Source organism: Ammospiza nelsoni, chromosome 3 (assembly GCF_027579445.1).
Source record: "Ammospiza nelsoni isolate bAmmNel1 chromosome 3, bAmmNel1.pri, whole genome shotgun sequence".
In the NCBI taxonomy this organism is placed as follows: Eukaryota; Metazoa; Chordata; class Aves; order Passeriformes; family Passerellidae; genus Ammospiza; species Ammospiza nelsoni.
The window spans coordinates 31,023,459-31,043,680 of NC_080635.1; the positions used below are offsets into that span (position 1 = coordinate 31,023,459).

The window sequence follows — 20,222 nt, forward strand, 5'->3', positions numbered from 1 at the left end:
TATATTATAATCTGAGAAATAATTTTTTCTGTTTTGTATCAATACAGATCCTATCAAATGATCTGATTCATAATATATATTCATATGAATATATATTCATCATTTATTATATAAAAAACAAAAAAAAATTTGTTTCTCATCTTCAGCCTAGTTCTTTCAAGACAATGTTCAAAGTTTATCTTGTCCTGTGACACTTATTATATATATTATTATTATTAATAATAACAATAAAATTTTTCCAATATAACAAATTAGAAGTCATCTTACTTCAATAGGTCCCATAGAGAAGTCTATATCTGCTCTCCTTTCTTGAATGGTAGCTAAAGCTTCCATTGCTAATCTGACATCATCTAAGTCAAGCAGAGGTCGAGCCAATTTGTTTAGGTAATCACTTATGAACGTGGTTATGTCTAGCAATTTCGCTTTATATTCCACATTTAAATAACGACAGAGGACCATCTTCCAGGAATTGGCTTCAATTGCTAAAGCTTTCTTCAGTGGTTCTGGTTTTAAAAAACAATAATAAAAAAAAATTACTCAATTTAAATCCTATTTTTATTCTTTAAAAAGCCCACATCATCACATATGGTTCTTTAACAGCAGTTAGAAAACAGCAGACAAGCAATTCCATTACAGCATTTTAAAAGTTTCAAAATAAATTCCACTATAACTAAATATATTTCTGTTGTTTTATTGTATATTATGGTATCTGTAAAACCTATTGGTAAGCTTACCTGGTGGAGCACATAGAGAAGATGAATAAAGAACAAAATCTACTTATTAATGTGGATTTTCAGAGAATAGCTTTGATATACCTTAACCAAATGTGTTAAGATCAGTGATATTTAAATGCTTTATACCCTTTGAGGAAATGGCATCTTGGGATTTCAAAATTGGCACTTGGAATAGTTCACAGCTAAACCTGTAAGGTGACACATCATGTTATATGAACTTTATATATAACCAAAAGCCAACACTGAAGAGACAGAAGAGTCAAGAATTCAAATTTATTTTCAGAAAAAATCAGGATTTTATTAGGCAGCATTTTGTACTCTGGTAAAAGAAAGCAAAATATACTAATAGCATAAAACACTTCTGCTCAAAAAACCACAAATTTTGCAGCAGATATAGATGCTCCTTTAATAATGTGTGTATTAACATTAAAGAGATGATTCGTGAAGCCCAGGCATATTTCAAGAAAACCACCACACCTTTCCAGAAGTTAAAATGTGTAAATTACAATAAATCAGTTCCCAAACCTGAACTGAGTACAAGAAACTACCTGCTGTCCCAGATCACAAAAGACATTTAACATCTTTGCTCTGTAACCTAGAGGACTTGGGTCCCTGTGATGCAGAGGTCATACATGACAATCAACAAAAAACATATTCTTTTGGATACACTCTTTCTTCCTACTCTTGGTCACACAACATTAGATAGAGTTTTCCAGAGCAGTCTTATTAAAAAGAAACTGCATCGAGAAACTGGATGAGGATGTGCAGTCAGCAGTCTGACATTTTTGCCTGTTCACTGAAAGAAATAGGGTCAACACATCACCAAGATCCTGAAATGAATTTGTCTTCAAGGCAGGCATCTTCTGCTTCTCTGATGTGCAAGAAAGACAAATTTCACAGGTTATTTCTTAATCTAATCAAACTAATCTGTCGTAAGAAGAGGGTTGCTCATTAGAAATACAGCCACACTGATATTTGCAGCAGGACACATTTTCTACTTGCCACTAGGTACCAACCAGATAGTTGGTCAAGAGAAGACTTGTTAGCCTCGTAAAAACCTGTGAGGTGAAGGGGATAAGTGCCATTGGAATCCTTAGCACAATCAACTGTGGCACAAATGCCATAGAATAAACAGCTTAATTCGGAACGTAATGTTCTGACAGCCAGAGATACCAAACATGGGAATGACTAAGTAGCCATGTCTCCTCCTGAAACAAACACTGAAAGGGAACAACACATTAATGCTGTTAAGTGCTAGTTTTTCTCCAGTACCAAAGAAGGTGCTTTATGCTTCCAATGCTCTTTATAACCATTGGCTGATGTGATGCCAGACAGGAGTACCAAGGATGATCAAATCAGTGTCAATACACATTCTTTAACTCTTTGAAAGTCTCCATAACAACTTCACATTCATGACAAAACTTAGTGCCCACATTTACAAGCAGAGAAGGCAAGGAGAATGGAGAAATGGAGGATTTTTTAATCACAGATTTCTTAGAAGGATCTGAGTGAGCCCTGGCTGACAGTTGATGAGGTCTCTTCAGTGATTTTTATTCATATTGAAATATATCTAGATATATTTAGATATATATATATATATTCATATTTACAAGAATAAACCTGTCTCACATAGTATCCTTCTGGACAAAGCACACAGCTGGATAAACACATCATGTGAGGGTGAGCAGCTGGCTCATGGGCTGAACACAAAGGGTTGTGGTGAATGAGGTGACATCAGACTGGGGACCTGGCAATAGTGGGGTTCCAAAAGGCTCCATTTTAGACCTCAGCTTCTGCAACACCTTCATAAATGACTTGGACATAGAACTGGAAGGAATACTAAAGAAGTTCACAGACTAGGCGGAGCTGTTGCCTCACTTGAAGTCAGAGAGGCCCTGCAGAGAGACCTCGACAAACCAGAGGGCTGGGCAATCACCAACCAACTTTCAACAAGGGAAAGTGCCAGATTCTGCACCTGGAATGGGGAAACCCTGGATGTAGGGACAGACTGGGGAATGAGATGCTGGAAAGCAGTGGCACAGAGAGGAACCTGGGGCTCCTGGTTGACAGCAAGCTGAAGTGGAGTCAGGAGTGCCCTGACAGCCAGGAGGGCCAAACATGTCCTGGGAGCATCAGGCACAGCGTCGCTGGCCACACCAGGGAGGGCATTGTCCTGCTCTGCTCTGCACTGGGGCAGCCTCACCTTGAGGCCTGAGTGCAGCTTTGGTCACCACAAAATAAGAAAGATACTAAACTATTAGAGAGCATCCAAAGGAGGTCAATGAAAATGATGAAGGGCCTTGAGGGAAAGCCGTATGAAGAGCAGCTGAGGGCACTTGGTCTGCTCAGCCTGGAGAAGAGGAGACTGAGAAGAGACCACACTGAAGTTACACCTTCCTTGTGAAGGGGAAGAGGAGGGGCAGGCACTGATCTCTTCTTTGTAGTAACCAGTGACAGGACACAGAATGGCCTGAAGTTGTGTCCTAAACCTCAGGGGAGGTTTAGGTTGGATATTAGATACAGGTTCCTCACCCAGAGGGTGGTTGGGCTGGAACTGGCACCTCAGGGAAGTGGTCACAGCACCAGCCTGACATAGCTCAGGAAGCATTTGGACAGTGCTCTCAGGCACATGGTGTCATTCTTGGGCATGGGCCTGTGCAGGGTCAGGAGTTGGACTTTGATGATCCTTGTGGGTCCCTTTCAACTATGCATCTTCTGTGATTGTGTGACTATTTTACTCATTATCTTACTGTACATACTAAGATAAGAAAATGTCATACCTGTGTGCAACTCAATTGGACCAAGAGGCAGAGTGGGTTTAAAATTTTTCATCTCTTGCTCAAACGTATCGTAGTGAACTATTTCTTCTTTAATTTCAGACAAGGTGGGACCAGTAGCAAAAAATTCCTGTGTGCAGTTTAAAATGTCAATCAACAAATGTCCTTTTCCATAATTTTGGTAAAACATGTTGCAACTGTAATTCAGCAATTACTGAAAATGTATACCATTATTATACTTGGTTTTAGCCTTCTGTAGCCTTGCTAGCATCGTAAAATGAATGTTTATAAATTTCTCTGTCACTAACACTCAACCTTGTTGGGAAATTCCAATCAAATTCAAAAGAAAAACAGATAACCAAGACATATAAAGGACCTACTTGTTTTGTGAAAATAGGTGATGAAACAGAGGCCAAATACATGCCCACACTTACAGAAAGACTACCTCATAAGCCAAATTATGTGAGAAACAATCACAATAAAACACATTTTCTAAGTAGTTCCCTGAGCAGAACTCAAAGGTAGCAACATTTTGTGATTCTGAAAAGCTGCAATTCAGCTATGTTACTTAAGACCTGTATTGATTATGCTTACACTGCATGGACAAGTAATAAATGCCGAAAGCATTTATCATCCCACTTCTACTCTTCTGTCCAAAAGTACCCAGACAGGCAGTGAAAGAGTTAGCATAGTGGAAAAGGAAGAATGTAGAAATTAAACATGTGTGTATAAAACTTAACTGCCTTATTATTGAAGGTTTCACTGTAGCAGTAGCCTATTCCTCAGCAGTAACTAGATCAAGCTAGTAACATTAATTACTTTAGTCTTAAATTCTTAATTACACTAACAGGAAATTTTCAGCCCTGCTTATGAATTGGTGGGGTTTTAGCCCACACAAACTCCTCTTGAATTCTACCATTTCATGGTCACTGCAGCATAAAACTGCCCCTTGAGTTTCACCTTCCCCACCCCCAGCTCCTCCTTGTTGGTGAGAACAAGGTAGAGTATGGCACCTCCTCTCATTGGCTCTTCCATTACTTGGTCAAAAAAGAATCATCAACACATTCCAGGAACCTCCTGGATTGCTCACGGCCTGCTGTGCTGTTCCTCCAGCAGCATGAGGATCAGGGTTTGTGAGTGTGAGGCTGCTCCTGTCTGTCTACACAAAGTCTCATCTGCTTGGACCTCCTGGTCAGGCAGCCTGTAGCAGATCCCCACTATAATGTCACCTGTCCCTGCCCTCCTTTTAATCCTGACCTGGTCTTCCCTGCCTAGCCTTCCCAAAGAGCTGCATCCCTCGATTCCAACTCTCCACTCATAGTGCCATCCCACCAAATCCCTGTGATACCAGTACCCTTGCAGGTATGTACATATCTCTAACTCCTCTTGTTAATACCCTGTGCTACCTGTGTTTGCATAGAGACATGCCTCATATCAAATTGAGTTGGTTTTTTCTGGCCAAAAATACAGAGTTACACAAACAAAATAAAGCAATTACCAGGTTTTCAGTATCTAGAATGGCACAGAATCAGTATTAGCAGATACAATACCATTCCTACAGAAAGATAGAAGAAGAATTTCAGCTGTAAATGTGTTTTCTACATATTTTTTTTCCTTGATTTTTTCACAATGTTTTCTGATTTCAAAAGATAGGATTAATGAAGAATAGTCCTGTAAATGATAATCATTAAACTGACCTGAAATATGGCATCTTTATCTCCTGTCCACAACACCTTATATTTATCAAATTCTTTCAGAACTTCACTAACTCCTCCTTTTAGAGAATTCGCAGAAGAAGAGAGATTCACAATTATTTTAGTAATAGTTTCATTTTCTGCAACACCGGAGTAAAAATTTTTTAACTTTCTGACAACATCATCACCTTCTGTAAAATAAAATTATATATAAATCAATAAATTGCTGACAGTCTGATTAGAATTCTCTTCTAAACCTATGCATACCAAATTGAGCAATGGTGCTCTTCAGAAAGGCTGAGTATCCCTCTTCAAAGATCTATCACACTGCTTAATGTGAAGTACCAGCTGCTAGCTCGTGCCAGGCACTATACAGCTAGAGAAAATTCACTTTAAAATGAAGGTTTTCAAATGGAAAGAAAATAGTCTTCTTCATTCACAAATTTCATTTTCTCAATGAATGAAATGAATGAATGAAATGAATGAATGAAATGAATTAATGAATTTTCATTCAATTTCATTTTAATGTAATTGTAAGCAGAACATCAAAGGCCTCATAAACATTCCACATTATTTAATAACTTTTTAAAATTTTTTAAAGTAAAGTTTTAATGTATATACTGCTTAAAGTTGTGTAAACTTCTTGAACTCTTTGATTAATTGCCGAGAAAATCAGGGTCAATATAGAAACTGATATTCGTCAGATCTGATGAGCTCCTTCTTCCATAACAATCCCTGAGTATTTTGAAGCAGATTTCAGTGAACAAAGAAGAAAAATCCACCCTTCCCACAGTATATATTGTTTAATGAGGGGAACTTGAGGCAGCTCCAAGTTGTCTTTTACTCTCAAGGCCTTTTCTGGGGTCTGCTTACTGGAAACAGTCTCAGATTCATCCATCCTTATGAGTTTACTCCATAATCCCATTGCTACAGTATTAACATATGCCCCCAGGTGTTGCTGGTGTCTAGTTAAAGGTGATGAAAATGGTCATTTGCTGATGCTGTATTTTGACACAGCAGAGGAAAAGACTCTGAGTGTCTGACAAGGATTGGCTCCTGCCACCCTGCCTGAAGCCCATTAAAAGAGGTGAGACTCATACAAGACACATCAGTAGAAGAATAAAGTAACAGCCCTGGACTGTCACAAAGAAAAACTTTCCAAGATGTTACAGATTTTTTGAAGGAAGGAATGATAACAAAGATATAACTGGATTGCATATCACTGGGTCAAACAGCTCAGAAAAAACAATGGTAAAAACATATTTAGGCTTTTATGGTGGCTTGCAAAATGTATGGAGACACTTGGAAATAAAATTAAGAAATAAAGTATTTGACTAAAATGGATGCAGGTCTGTCTCCAGTCAAATATATTTCATTCACATGAAAAAACATTTCAGGTGTTTTTAATCCAATCTAGGAATACATCCAACAATTAAAATCTTTCCTGAAATCTGTCTCTTGCTGTATCTCAATATTTCAATGAGATTTGGTATAAAATCATGGTTTATGGTTTCAGCTATATCATTATGGCTACATTCCACAATAAGGAGGTAAAACAATTGATCAACAGCTCACTTTGCCTTAAGTTAAGTAAAATATTCAGAATCTAGGAATTTTTCAAAGTTTTTTTGAAACTTTGCTTACTGTTTTTTGCTTACTGTTTTTCAGAGTTGTAATACTTATGTAAGCCTGAAAAGCTATGTCTGAAAAATACAGGTAATTAAATCAAAATAAACCCCCAAAATTAATGTAAAATAATCCACAGTAGGCTTCTCTGACTAAAAGAGAGCTTCTTTACAACTATTTACATTTGCCATAGTTATTAAAGCAAAAAGTAAAGCAAAAATTAAAACAAAACCTAAACAAACCACTTACTTTCTCCTTTTCTGCCTCTTTTTCCTTGTGATCCAAAGCCTGCAGAAGCTGATTGCTGTTCTGTTTTTAAAATAGATTTTTGCAAATGCCTCTGTCCCCACTGAGCAACTCCTCGATTTACTTCCAGTATTAAATGAATCATGCGATTGATGGCATGCTGTATATCATCTAAAGTGGGAACTATTACCTATTCAAAACAGTTGAAAAATTGTTGAAATAAATGTAACTAATTGCCATTTTTGAGACCTCAGTTTTACTCCACCCATAGTGAATTGCAGAGTTTACCCCAGAAGAGAAGCTGGGAAATACAACTTTAGCAGGTTTTCTGGCTCAGAATTGCTTCTAAAGAGATGAAACATACTGTAGTGACCTACCATCTAATTATGCACTCATACTGTGGGTGAAAAGTCAACCAAGTATATAAGCAGATAAATTTACTGGCCTTTTTTACACCTGCAACATTTTAAGCATCATTTTTATAATGACTTTTATATAATGTATGAGAATACATTACAAACCTTGTTTTTTACACTCTAGAAAAACAAAGCATTAGAAATTGCATGCTATCGTGCAACCACCACTTCCCACCCTTTCCAGGCATAAAAGCAAGGCTCTTGCAAGCTCTCACTAGAGTTTAGCATTAGCAAAGAGGTATTTTTCCCAGAATTACTTGATTACTGCCCTGGATCAGCCAAGCATTTCAGGACTGGAAAAAGAGATGTACTTCCTTTGCAGTGGGTAGAGCTTGGTGCTTTATGCTTCTACAAATGTCAACAAGGTAAGGCTTCTACACTTTGACAGAAATTACATATCATATGTACACACACACAATGTGAATGTATAACAGAATGGCCATAGGAACACCAGCTCAATGTCAAAGGAATATCATCAAAGAGCAAAACTTTTTTCATTGTAATTTCAATATAAACCCATCAATCTTTATAAGATATTTGAGAAATTTTGTAACCTTCTCTCATAAAATAAAAAATACATATTGCTGACATATAGTTATTTTACTCTACAAAAGGAAAACAAATGAATGCTTTACTTCTTTGCAATTGAGCTGCTTTTTTTTCCCTGTACCTAGAAATCCACAAGTCCTTTATGCGGTTTTGAATCTTCTATTTTTGTTCAGTGTTCCTCATTCTGGCCATCTAAATTCCCATTTAGGTGACTTAAGCCAAACTGAGCACAGATAATGTTCATTATTGAAATTCAACAAAAGGATTTAGATTACACAAGTAAGAGAAGAATAAGAGTAAGAGTAAGAATAACAATAACAATAGAATAAGAATAAGAATAAAGCAAGATGTAGAACCTATTCCATGTAATAGTAGTAATACAACTACTACTACACGTGAGGAGAATTGTAATCATTCTGCAAAGAACATGAATGAATGGATTGCAATGTAATTGCTAAATCACAGAAGGTTAAAAAGCAAGGTTCTGCAAGCACTACTGAGACAGAGGCCAGTGCATTGGGACTGCAAGCACATTTCATCAGTGCTCTCAGCACACTGAAAGATATGAGCAACTGCTCTCCTTTGGAGAAAATGCTGGTTCAGTGGAAGAGTGCCCACAGCCTGCACTTGGGCAAATGCAGAGATAACTCTAAGACAATGTATCTTACCTTAACTATATAAAATAAAACTTACCAGATTTGGAATCTGAAGGTGTACTTCTGCTTTTATAAAAGGAGGGACGTTCTCAGATTGGCTGTAAAATGGTTTTGACACATATCATAAACAGTTCACCACAAAACCTCCTCAGTTTATCTGAGAAATATAGTTTTGAGCTACATTTTCTGACCAAAGCCTCATGGAGAATTTTCAAATGAAATTATGTACTATTTCCAAAACTTACAGAAGTTTCTTATTTAAAGGATAAAGAAAATAGCTAGAGCTCCACCATTCTGACAAAGGCTAACTTGGATCCAGCCATTGTTTCAGAATTTTTTCTCCAGAGTATTTTCTGGATTTTAAACTCTCAGGTTAAGAATGATTGAACTCTGCCAGTGGTTTGAATAGGGCATAAGAAGGTCTCATTGATCATTAAATGCAGCAACCTATCAACAGCAAAAGTTGTGCCACTACATTTTAGGTAAGTATTCAACTGAATGGAAAAAAGTTTCAAAGATGACAAGCTGGTGCAAAATTATAAAAACATGATGTTAACCTACTCAAAACTGTAATGAAAGCCTAAAAACATAGAGGAAAGTAAAATTTTTAATGCTGTGGTATGATATATTAACCAAATCAGGGAGGATTCAACAATATGATAGAGTAGCGAAATATGAAGGAAACAACCAAAAAAAATTCCCATTGACTTTGATAAGGATTTCAAGACATTTTTTATGAACAATGTCCATAGGAAAAAAAAGTGCAATTCAGACTTTAACAAACATTAATGACAAAACATCTTCACTTGCTTGAGCTAAATTCTCTTAATAGAATTTTAAGAAGGCTTTTCAAAGCACAATATATTATACTGAAACAATTCTGTCTCTGAAATCTATGTCTGTTCAAACAGAGACGAATCTATAGAAATCATCCTGAATATAGGAGAGTGATTTTGTATGGATCTTGCCACTATCATGAAGAATTCATAAAGAATTCATCAATTCATATTGAGGGAATCCTTCATTAGCAACTTACATTGGAGCACTCATTCTTCTTCTAATACGATCCAAAGACAGTCGGGTTGATTTCTGGAGACTGACTAGCAGCCGGCGACTGAAATGGGCAAGTAAGTCTTTACAGTTCTGTAATAAATAAACCATACATTATTTAGCAACATGTTCACATAGGAACCTGAAAATTATTGCAAAAACATCATAAGTCAAACCTAACAGATTTTGTCAGAAGGAACTTATGCTGTAAGCTACATGAAAGACACAAAGTGAGAAGTTGGGGGGTTGTAAGCAAGTAAATAAGTAAAAGCTGCATGGAAAAGAAAATACAGGATGTGAAGAAACAACTTGTCTTATTCAGATACAGAATACTGAAATCTGTTTGAAATACGGTCCTTCAGAAAAGCTCTCCATATTAAAAAAGAACAAATAGAAAACCAAGCGACAAAACTAAACCATGAATATAATTATTATTATATTCAAGAATATTGGTGCCCATGCATCCATTTTTGAATAAGAGATAAATACAATAAAATGCAACTGGATCAAGAATATGAAAATACAGCAACATGAAATTATCACTATTTTTAAAAATTGCAACATCGTAGCATTATTGTATTTGTACTTCCAACTCTGAGAGTTCTTGTTCTTTACTTCTACTTTCCTTTTTTGCTGAACATGAAGAAACTGCATTCTTCATGGGAAAAGTACAAAGACAATCTTTGCTGATGAAGTCGGAAGAGAATGATAGAAATGATGAAAGATCCTGTCTACCCAAGAGGGAAATCCTGTGTTATGGCTTAGGCACATTATTGTCTCCAGTTTTTACACTTACCACTCCTGTCAAGAATTTGTTTAATAAAGGTGAAAATTGGAATAAAATGCAATATACTTGTGAAAACTAAAATCCATCTCAAATGTACTTTTTAGGTAAGCTATTTCATCATTGTACATTATATTTGACAGTTTCCATGTGATGTCTTTCTGTAACACAGATATGCAGCTACCAAAACTCAAGATCCTGTTTACTAATCCAATTGGCCTAAAAATAATTTCCTTATTTTCACAAAACACCTTTTTAAACTCTTCTTCTTTATCACTGATCCTGCCATCTTCACTTTTAGGTCCTTCAGCAGGAGCTTTTTCTTTACCTCCAAATGCTATACGCTTGTCTTTTCCTGTAAATTAAAAAAAAGAAAGTTGTTATTATATAAATATTCTGATTTAAAGCATGCTGTCCCCTCATTAGAGGCAAAACAAATATTGACTTTTATTTAGTAATACCTGGATCACCAAAAATTGGTTTTATTTCATGACACTTTTTCACACCAGGAATGTGGTTTAGAGACCGGCCTGTAGGCCTTAGCTTAGCAAACACAGTGCACTACCACTCTGTTACTAAGGATGGCTAGGCAGTCATTAATATATCCATGAAAATGACCAAAATATCAAAATAAGCATAAACAATTTAACAAAGGACAGAGAAGTATTTTTGTTTCATTTTTTTCTGCTTGCATCCTACTGAACCACCTGCAGTATTGACCCTGCCTATGCCTCTACAGCTGGAGAAACCTGAACCTAGAAGAAAAAAATCCCATGAAAGAAAAGAGCTCCATTACTGATTAAGCATCAAAATAAAATTTTCCTTAAAACATTTTTTTTCCTTCAAATATAAACTATTTCTCTTGTAACAATACGGGATCTTCTAAAATCTTAGTAAGACACCTCAAAGAAGCAGAAACCAGTCATTCAAGGGCCAACCTTTGACAATACTAATTTAAACTGACCAGCCAAAAAAGCACATAATTGTACTGCTGCAGGAAAGTTAAAAACAGAGGCACGGTACCAAATAGCTGACAGAGCTGAGAAGAGAGGAACACTGGATTTCATTTACAGGTGGCGAGATGTGACATGGGAGAGTTATGATGAGTGACTGACAGAAATGGAACTTGAATGTTCTTCCTCTAGAGCAAATACTTTGCTAATCTAAACAGAAGGACAGCTTTTAACTCTAGAAACGCCACAACTGAGTTATCTCCATACTTCATGAGCTAGCGTTTTACTTTAACAGTGGTTAAAGAAGGCAGAGCTGTGACACAGATGAAATTTTAGTGAGAGGAAAATTTGTTTAGCAAATTAGCTAAAAAATCAGTTTTGATAAAAACTAGCTAAAGTCCACCCGAATTTTTTATTTAAATAAGCATTATTGACTACCTTGAAATTCTGAGGGCCTAAAAGATGGAAATAGACAATGTTTTTCAAATATCTCTATTAGATCTTGAACAGATTCTTCAACGCGCATGCTTTTGACGTTAAAGACCTCAGAACATTCTTTAGTATATTCCTGTTAAATAAAAATATCAATGCATTGTCATAGTTAACACTGATTATCTTATTACTGTTTCTCTTGATGGAGATTAAAAACATTTCTCTGAATATTGTATTAATCAGACCAAAACCATTTCAATGAAACATATATACTTATTAAAATATACTTGTACATTTATAAAAACTTCTGCTATATTATCACTATATTTTTAATGCCTAAAAAGGCCCAGGTTTTAAAATGCAATGGTACTTTTAAGTGCTTAAAAAAATCCTGAATGTTGAAGAGAGGTCACATTCTGAATCTGAAATTACCCAAACACTGTTTCAACTGTCCTTAATAATTTTATTTACTTGCACCGATTTAATAATTAATACATTTTTAGCCTATTTTGTACTAAGAAAACTTTTAGATTTTCAAATATACTTGTTGGAAAGTATTTTTTGCCTTCTCCTTAAAAACAACAGTTTGGAAAAAGCAGGGGGGAAGAAGGGCTGTGTATCTCTGAGGTCCTTCATACACAAGAAATCATACACAATAAATACAAAGCACTTAAACAAGATTATCTATGACATACTACAGCTTAAGTATCTCAAATACCAAAGAACCAATATATCTTCATATAAAATATTTTAACTAAAATAATTTAATTACAAATAAAGTTCTGTATTTCCTCATAGAGAATTTTATAGTTTTATTTTCATTTACTAAGGCATTTTTTTCTAACATGCCCTAAAATTCTAGTTGAAAGATGTAAAGTGGCACACACCTCATTGTCAGTCAACAGATCCTCAATTTTGAGAGCATCATCTACTGGCAAGCTAACTAAAGAAGTATTTGATATTTCTTCTAATAATGTACCAATCCGCACGTCACTTATAATATTTACCTAAAAAGAGAAAACCACATTAATACCATACATTTATCTTTAAAGCATAATGTATTCCATTTTAGAGCACTCTAACAGGTAAAAAATGTATTGCAGAAAAATAAATGCAAGAATGTTACAGAGTAGAAAATTCTCCAAGTGAATAATAACAAGAGTTATGGTAACTTAAGGGTTATTTACAATTACTAGACTCCCAAAGAATCCTGGCTGGTTTAACTGCAGTTTTAGGCAGACAGGCAGTAACAAAATGTCAGACTCTGGATCATTCCTGTCATGCAAGGTACACGGCTTCTAGATTAAACAAAACAGAGTAATAGCACAAGCTACATCAATATCATTGGATACTTGTTCATGATCTTACTGACCACAAGTTTAGCAACAAGGCAAGTGGGGGGGGGTCTACTATAAATTGCTTATGGGTTAATCTTCAGTCCTTCTCCTTCTTTTAGTCAACACCGTTTTTGCTGGGGTTTTGATCCTAAATTGCAGCATTATCAGTATACAGTTAACTACACTGAATTGGTTTTCGCCATGGAAGAATCCAAGTAAAAGTGACTTCTGTCCATCTTTTAGTCTTTTATCTGAAGTATTCTGCATTTATGACATTCCATCTTGTTTTTCACAATGTACCTCATGCTTCCATTGCACATCACTTTTTTTCCTGTTTGACATGAATACCCCATTTGTAGAAATCAAGAGTCTAACCAAGGTTGATTTTTTTAATTTATATGAGAGGGGGAAGTAAGAAAAGCCACATACAACCTAAATTTACATAAAAACATGGTTATTTTAGATATACTCAGGCTCACAAAACTGTTCATTTCTGACAAAGATAATCTTTTTCCAGCTTTGGGTTTCAGTGGCAAACAGGGCATTGCTCATAATTATGATTTTCTACCATACATAAAAAGAACTAGATACACTGACTAGTGACTAACAATCTCCTACCACAAAGGAAACACAATTTACAATATTCATAGAAAAGATAATAGTCACACAGTTTAATCATCAAGCCAGAAGGGCAATCTGACTGTCAAGTTAAAGTCTTGAGAAAAAACCAAGCCAATACCGGTCCTCAAGCATGGTAAATCATAGAATCATAGTATACCAAATTGAAAGAAGACTTCAAGGATCATGTGGTCCAACTTTTCTTGGCAAAAGCACAGCCTAGGCAAGATAGCCCAGCACCCTGTCCAGATGAGTCTCAAAATTGTCTGGAACTGGGGAATGCACCACTTTCAGTGGGAGATTATTTCAGTGGCTGACTCTTCTCACTGCAAAAAATTTTCCTCTTCTGTCATATTGATAATTCTCCACAAGTAACTTATACCCATTACTCCCCATCTTTTCCACATAAATTATTGTAAAAAGAGAGTCTCCTTTGCAGCCAATCTTCTTTGCAGCCAATCTTCAAATATTACACCATGATGATAAGGTCTCCCCTAAGCCTTCTTTACTCAAGGTTGAAAAAAACCATTTCTCTCAACTTTTCATCATTCGTCAGGCTTCCCAGTCCTCTGATCATTGTTGTGGCCCTTCTCTGAACCCTCTCCAAATGTCTTCTGTATAGCAGGGACCAAAACTGAATACATTTCCAGGTTTGGCCTCACCAGCACCAAGTAGAGGAAGATGGTGATTTGTTACCACTGCTTATTAATGCAATCCAACATCCTGCTGAATTTCTTTGCTGGAGCAGCACACTGTTCACTCACACTGAACTTGTTATCCACAAGGATGCCCAGGTCAGGTAGATCTCAGCCTATGCTGCACTCCTGGATGATGTTTGGCCAGGTGAAAGACCTTAATTTGTCCTTGTTGGACTTTGTAAGGTTCTTACTAGTCTGCTCTTCATGCCTATTCAGGTCTTCCCTGTCAGGTGTCCTTCTACTTTCCCATTTAGCTTCGTGTCATCAGCAAACATTGTCAGGCTATACTTTATGCCATCATTCAGATTACTTATGTGGATATTAAATATGGAATCAAATAAATTCAGAAATTATGTGATGAATACCAAGAGAGTAAAAGAGCACAGAGCAGAATCCAGAGAACTGTGAGAAAAGAGCATAATCTCCATTATTTTATGGGCTGCACAAAGAGTTTCACAACATGCCTGCTACGGATAGAATTAATGCTCCAAAGTTCTCCACTCAACAGTTTTTACATGGAAGTTTCTTTTATGCAGCTGCAGCCATGGACAAGCACTCAAAGACAGGTATTGGCTCTGAAAATCAGAGTGAAAGCCACAGAATTTTAAGACAACAAGTGGGAATAGATTCTATTTTAAGGACAGAAGGAAAAATCAAATACATATGATGGCAATAATAGGAGAGAATCATTGAGTGTATCCCTACTCCAAGAAAAGCAACCTAATTTAAAAAGCAATAAAATTTGTAGGTATGGTATAAAAATAAGTACAGATTATGTTTCAATATGAAATATAGGATCCTAGAAATAATTTCTGTAAGGTATTGGTCTTATTTATATAGTGAGTAAATGTTTACCCTTCTCAAAAGCTGTCTATATATATGCTGAATTTGATCAGCTTCTTTAAAGAAAGTTTCCAGTGTGACAGATGACCAAGTCAACATGGTAAGTCCTTGCCTCAACACAGCTTCCATCTAAGCATAAAGATATAATTTAATAGATTAAAAAAAACACCAAAACCACAAGAGAAAACAATTAAAACAAGTTCTATTATTATATTTACTAACATTGCTTATAAAACAGAGTGGTGTGTAAGGGAGGTTACAAGTTTCCAATAAAAAAGGTCAAAGAAATTTATGCAATAGAAAGGAAGGGGAGGGTAGTGCATACTATAGCCTCAGGTCTTTAGTTTCTCAAACTTCTGTCCAACTTTGTAGTTATACACACTTACACAAACTCTGCAACCTTTCAGTGTGACTCTTACAAACAAAATGGGGAGGGTTACTTAAAACATTAACATATGTACACTTGTAAATGTCTGGCAAAACAAAATGGCTTGTGGGATAGACATCCTGCATCTCCAATAAAACTGTACTTTTAGTATAGCATAAAACATCATAGTGTAGCATTCTACACCACTGAAGAGACTCAGTTTAAAAAGTTAATAATTCCTTCTGAGCAAATTTCCATGTTAAAGCCAGAGATTTGTGGAGATAGATAGACTTCAAAGACCATATTTTTTGTTCTACTGGTCTTCTATCTCACAGGCACTAAGATTATTTGACTGTAAAGCACATTATTTGAGAACTGGATGAAGGATCAAAAAACCAGATTTTTAGTCTTAAAGGTCTCAGAAAAATCCATTAAGCTCGCAACATGCAGATCCATCTAAATATTTCAGAATTATAAATTATTATTAAGGTATTTTAAGATCTTATGAGGTATACTGAAGTGCATGCAGCAATACTAACCGTTTGCATTTTTGGTGCAAAAAGATTTACAAACACACTTCGTGTTCCTTGACACAATTCTTCATAAGATTCAATAATACCCTGTAGATTGTTAGAAAGGATAGCATCAAACAGAATATTTAAAGCATTTCTTTACTCAAGAAAACAATTTGTCATACAATCAAATCATCTGAAAAACGATATTGAAAGCTGCACAATGCTGTATTTGAAAACAAATGTAGAATTTTACACAGACATTACATAGCTATGAACATCATTTCTGGGAAGTAATGAATTTGTATTATGCTGTAGAAGGAGAAATAAAAGCCACCTTTTTGTAGCACTTTCTTAAGGCACAAAGCCAGAAAAAGAACGAACTTTCTCTAGAACTTAATCTTTGCAATATCCTCTTAATATTGCGTATCATATTCTTTAGATGCTCAAGTCAGTTTTAAAATATCCTCTTCTCTTATGCCATATGCACACACACACAGAGAAGTCTTGTATGATGCACAAGATACAGGCTCCCCAAGATACAGGCTCTTGAAATAACACCATAGCAGAGACTGCAATAGATATAACAAATGTAACTTCTCTTGCAGGTAACCTGCAAAGTTCTTCAAAATTCTTCAAAATTCCAAACCAGACTAACTCCAATGTTTATTGTCAAAAACTCTAAACCCCTGCATTTTACTGTATTTCTGACTGTGAAAACTATTTGTATAGCTTAAATTATTTCATGACCAAAGTATACTTAGTGTGCCATTGGATATATGAAGTATATATTCTTATATTTAAGTAACTACCAGCCCACACAGGACTTAACAGGGGGACTTTTCAAATTAGATTTTCTATGTTCACCTGTGTATTCCACAAATTTACCTTGAACTACCTCTTACCCAGCTTTAATTTTTAGCTATAGAAAAAAATCCATGTTTAAACACACTCTTTTTAAAATTTTTTTGAACAGCAATCACAATACTTTTAAAGTTTACCTCTAACTTCAACTTGTTTGACTTCAATTCATCTTCTAATATTGCTAGTTTGAATGCTTGCTCTGGTACTTCTAGACCCAACTTTACCATACATTTTGTCTCTCGCACAATCTCTAGAATCTGGGGATCAAAATTAACCAGGAGCTTCTCAGTTGTAGGATGACGCACAAATATCGTGGATTGTAAGACTGTAAAGACATTCTAGTATCAGTTTCAAAAGCAAACAATTGTTCAAATTCTATAAATTACTATGAAATCCATATTTCTAATGTTAAAATATAGTGATTAAGTATGTAGAGTTACTTGTGAAATAGCTTCATATTGTTTTCAGTTAAAGAAAATACACAACCCATCATATAAACTTTCTGCCTTTCTCTTCATAATCTAAACAAGCCTGAGATCCAGTCTTATTTGTGTCATAATTTTTCTCAGCCCAAGTTAAAAAATCATGAAATTAGTTGTCTAAGTACCAGGAAACACAATGCTGGACTATCAAACGTTTCTAGGTGTTTAATAACAATATATTTGTCCTTAGAGGGACTGGAGCAATACAACTTTATGAATTATTATACTGGAAAAAGAAAAACCCAGAAAGAATTATTACATAGTACACATAGAGAATTTAAATACCAAAATTTGTGTCACTAATGTTTACAGTCATCTGTACAGTCAAACAGTGTACCAAATCTGCAATCCTCTGCATCAAAACCCAGCATCAAGGTCAGTAAAGCACTGAGATTGTATTACAGAGTCTGATAATTGGATCATGATTCACTTGCACATGTTAAGGGTAAATGAAGCTTTAAAAAAAATCTGATTTCATTTATGTTAACTTACTATCCAACAAAAATTTAAAGAACAAGTACATATTTAATTACTTACGATATTGTAATTGTGACATTTCCTTCATCCATGCATTATGATAGACTACCTCGAACTCCACCAATACATATGCAAGTTTGTTGTATGATTGAACAACTGCTTTACCTTCTGGACTTGCCAAGATATCTGAATGTTTCTGTTAAAACACAGCACATTCAAATTAAAACTATATCCAAAACCATCCATACCACTTGGGTTTTTCTCAATTTAAGTATTGCCTATACATAGTGTCGGTTAATACTATGAATTATACTGACAGAGGTGTTAAAAACTGTATCAAATATTAATGAGTCAAATTTACAGGGCAATAAAGTCAGTAAGAACTTGTAAGGGATAAATACTAAACATTTAACATCACTAAGAGCAATTACTTAATATACTGTCATAGATACCTGCAATTCACAGTGAAATGGATACTCAGTTCTACTCAAAATTGAATAAGTGAAAATTTATTGTAAAAGTTTCCTTTTTAATCAGTATTAATGTCTGTTTTCCTTGGAACAGATTTAGATTATCATTATTCCCATCCAAGGGAAACAGGAAAGTGAAAACCTCTCTCACATAGAAGTTAACTTGGCATGAGACCCTAGATGCTTTGTAGGAGAATCACTCAAACATTTCAAGAATTCTTCAAAGTCATTTTCAACTGAAATAGTCTAGTCTGTTCTATTCCAACACTACATCTTGGATCCACAAGGCTTACTGCAGAGCAGTATAAACATACAAAGAAAAATGTTCCTTAGCATATAACAAGTGATGCAATCATAACCAGAAATCCTATGATTACCCTACTGAAGACAGTTCACAGCTACACAAAACACCTAATTTTTCTGCATATCAACTTACATGGAAATAGCTGATTGGCTCATTTACCCTTCTGAATAGCTGTCTCACCCACAGTATCTTTCCTGCAATAGGTGGCATGTTTCGAGCAAGAGGAGGGTCATCTTTCTGTGTTTGGTAAAGCTATAGCAAGAACAATATCATTAAACAGATGCATTTAAAAAAATCTATTGAAATGCTAAACTGTTTTCTCTGGTAGCACAATTTCTTCCTCCTCCCAAACAGATTAAATTTGCATTGTGTCACACAACAGCTCATGGACAGAAAAAATGTATTTCTTTCCTGACTTGCTACCCTTCAGAGATGCACACACCTCAACGCTGGTACCTCTCCTGTCTCCATTATCTCATGCAGTTTCTCAGCTGTGCTCACTTATGACAGAGACCTGAGAGCAGCAAAAGGCACTGTGAACCCTGGGGCAGAGCAGCCAGTACTCAGGATCAAGTCTGACCCCTGACTTTGAAGCCATCTGCTGTGAAAACAAGCTGTTTAAGGAAGTGGTGTCAGGAGAACTCGTGGGGCTTCTCCTCCTTTGCTTGGAACTGGCCTCGGCAGAGGCCCAAGCTAGACTGTTAACTGGGAGCTTTTTCCTGAATAGAAACATCAGCACTGTTCTTCAGACACACATATCTGACTATTAGATAATATTTCAGGATTTGAACTTAGTGATTCTTGTGGGTGATTCTTCCAAATCACAATAATTTAGCATTCTATGGTATGCACTTTTCTACTAACTCCTAACTAAAATGCACGTAGATACTCCTGGATACAAAGCCCGTGTTTTTATCTGTGCCCAAGATGAAAAAAGAACGTCTCCTGCTCAGCGAATGGCTGCATTAAAACAAAATAAAACAAAAAAAGGCCTAAATTTATACTGTATGAAATATGCAATGGCAAAGTATTCAGTCACTTTAGAACCAGCATTGCAGTAAGAGCAACATTTTATTAGAAATAACTTGCTTGACAAAGATAAAAGGCAATTTAGTAATATCAAATAAATAGTTAAAACTAGTCAGCAGAATCAAGACGTGTTCTTTGACAGAAAAAAAGGAGTATTTGGAGCCACCCAACATTAGGCACGTGAACTCAGGCTGTGATGACACAACTACTCACTAAGTAGAACGTCTTAGCCCTACCTTGTCTCCGGTGGCCCCAACCAAAGAAATCCAAGCAGCTTCACAATGACCTTGAGAGGAACTTACCT

General features: G+C 35.7%; 1 protein-coding gene across 1 annotated transcript in view; it reads right to left on the reverse strand.

The window, feature by feature from the left end:
- The window catches only part of DNAH8 (dynein axonemal heavy chain 8), a 112,971-nt gene that overhangs the window by 75,867 nt on the left and 16,882 nt on the right, over positions 1-20,222 (reverse strand). The window contains exons 14-27 of the mRNA XM_059467920.1: positions 19,022-19,141; positions 18,176-18,311; positions 17,294-17,481; positions 16,320-16,400; positions 15,426-15,542; positions 12,805-12,924; positions 11,924-12,053; positions 10,784-10,881; positions 9,735-9,841; positions 8,736-8,796; positions 7,081-7,267; positions 5,209-5,396; positions 3,515-3,641; positions 268-503 (exon numbers count right to left, since the gene is read on the reverse strand). Coding sequence (XP_059323903.1) covers positions 268-503; positions 3,515-3,641; positions 5,209-5,396; positions 7,081-7,267; positions 8,736-8,796; positions 9,735-9,841; positions 10,784-10,881; positions 11,924-12,053; positions 12,805-12,924; positions 15,426-15,542; positions 16,320-16,400; positions 17,294-17,481; positions 18,176-18,311; positions 19,022-19,141 — 1,896 coding nt within the window. The remainder of the gene's footprint in view (positions 1-267; positions 504-3,514; positions 3,642-5,208; positions 5,397-7,080; positions 7,268-8,735; positions 8,797-9,734; positions 9,842-10,783; positions 10,882-11,923; positions 12,054-12,804; positions 12,925-15,425; positions 15,543-16,319; positions 16,401-17,293; positions 17,482-18,175; positions 18,312-19,021; positions 19,142-20,222) is intronic.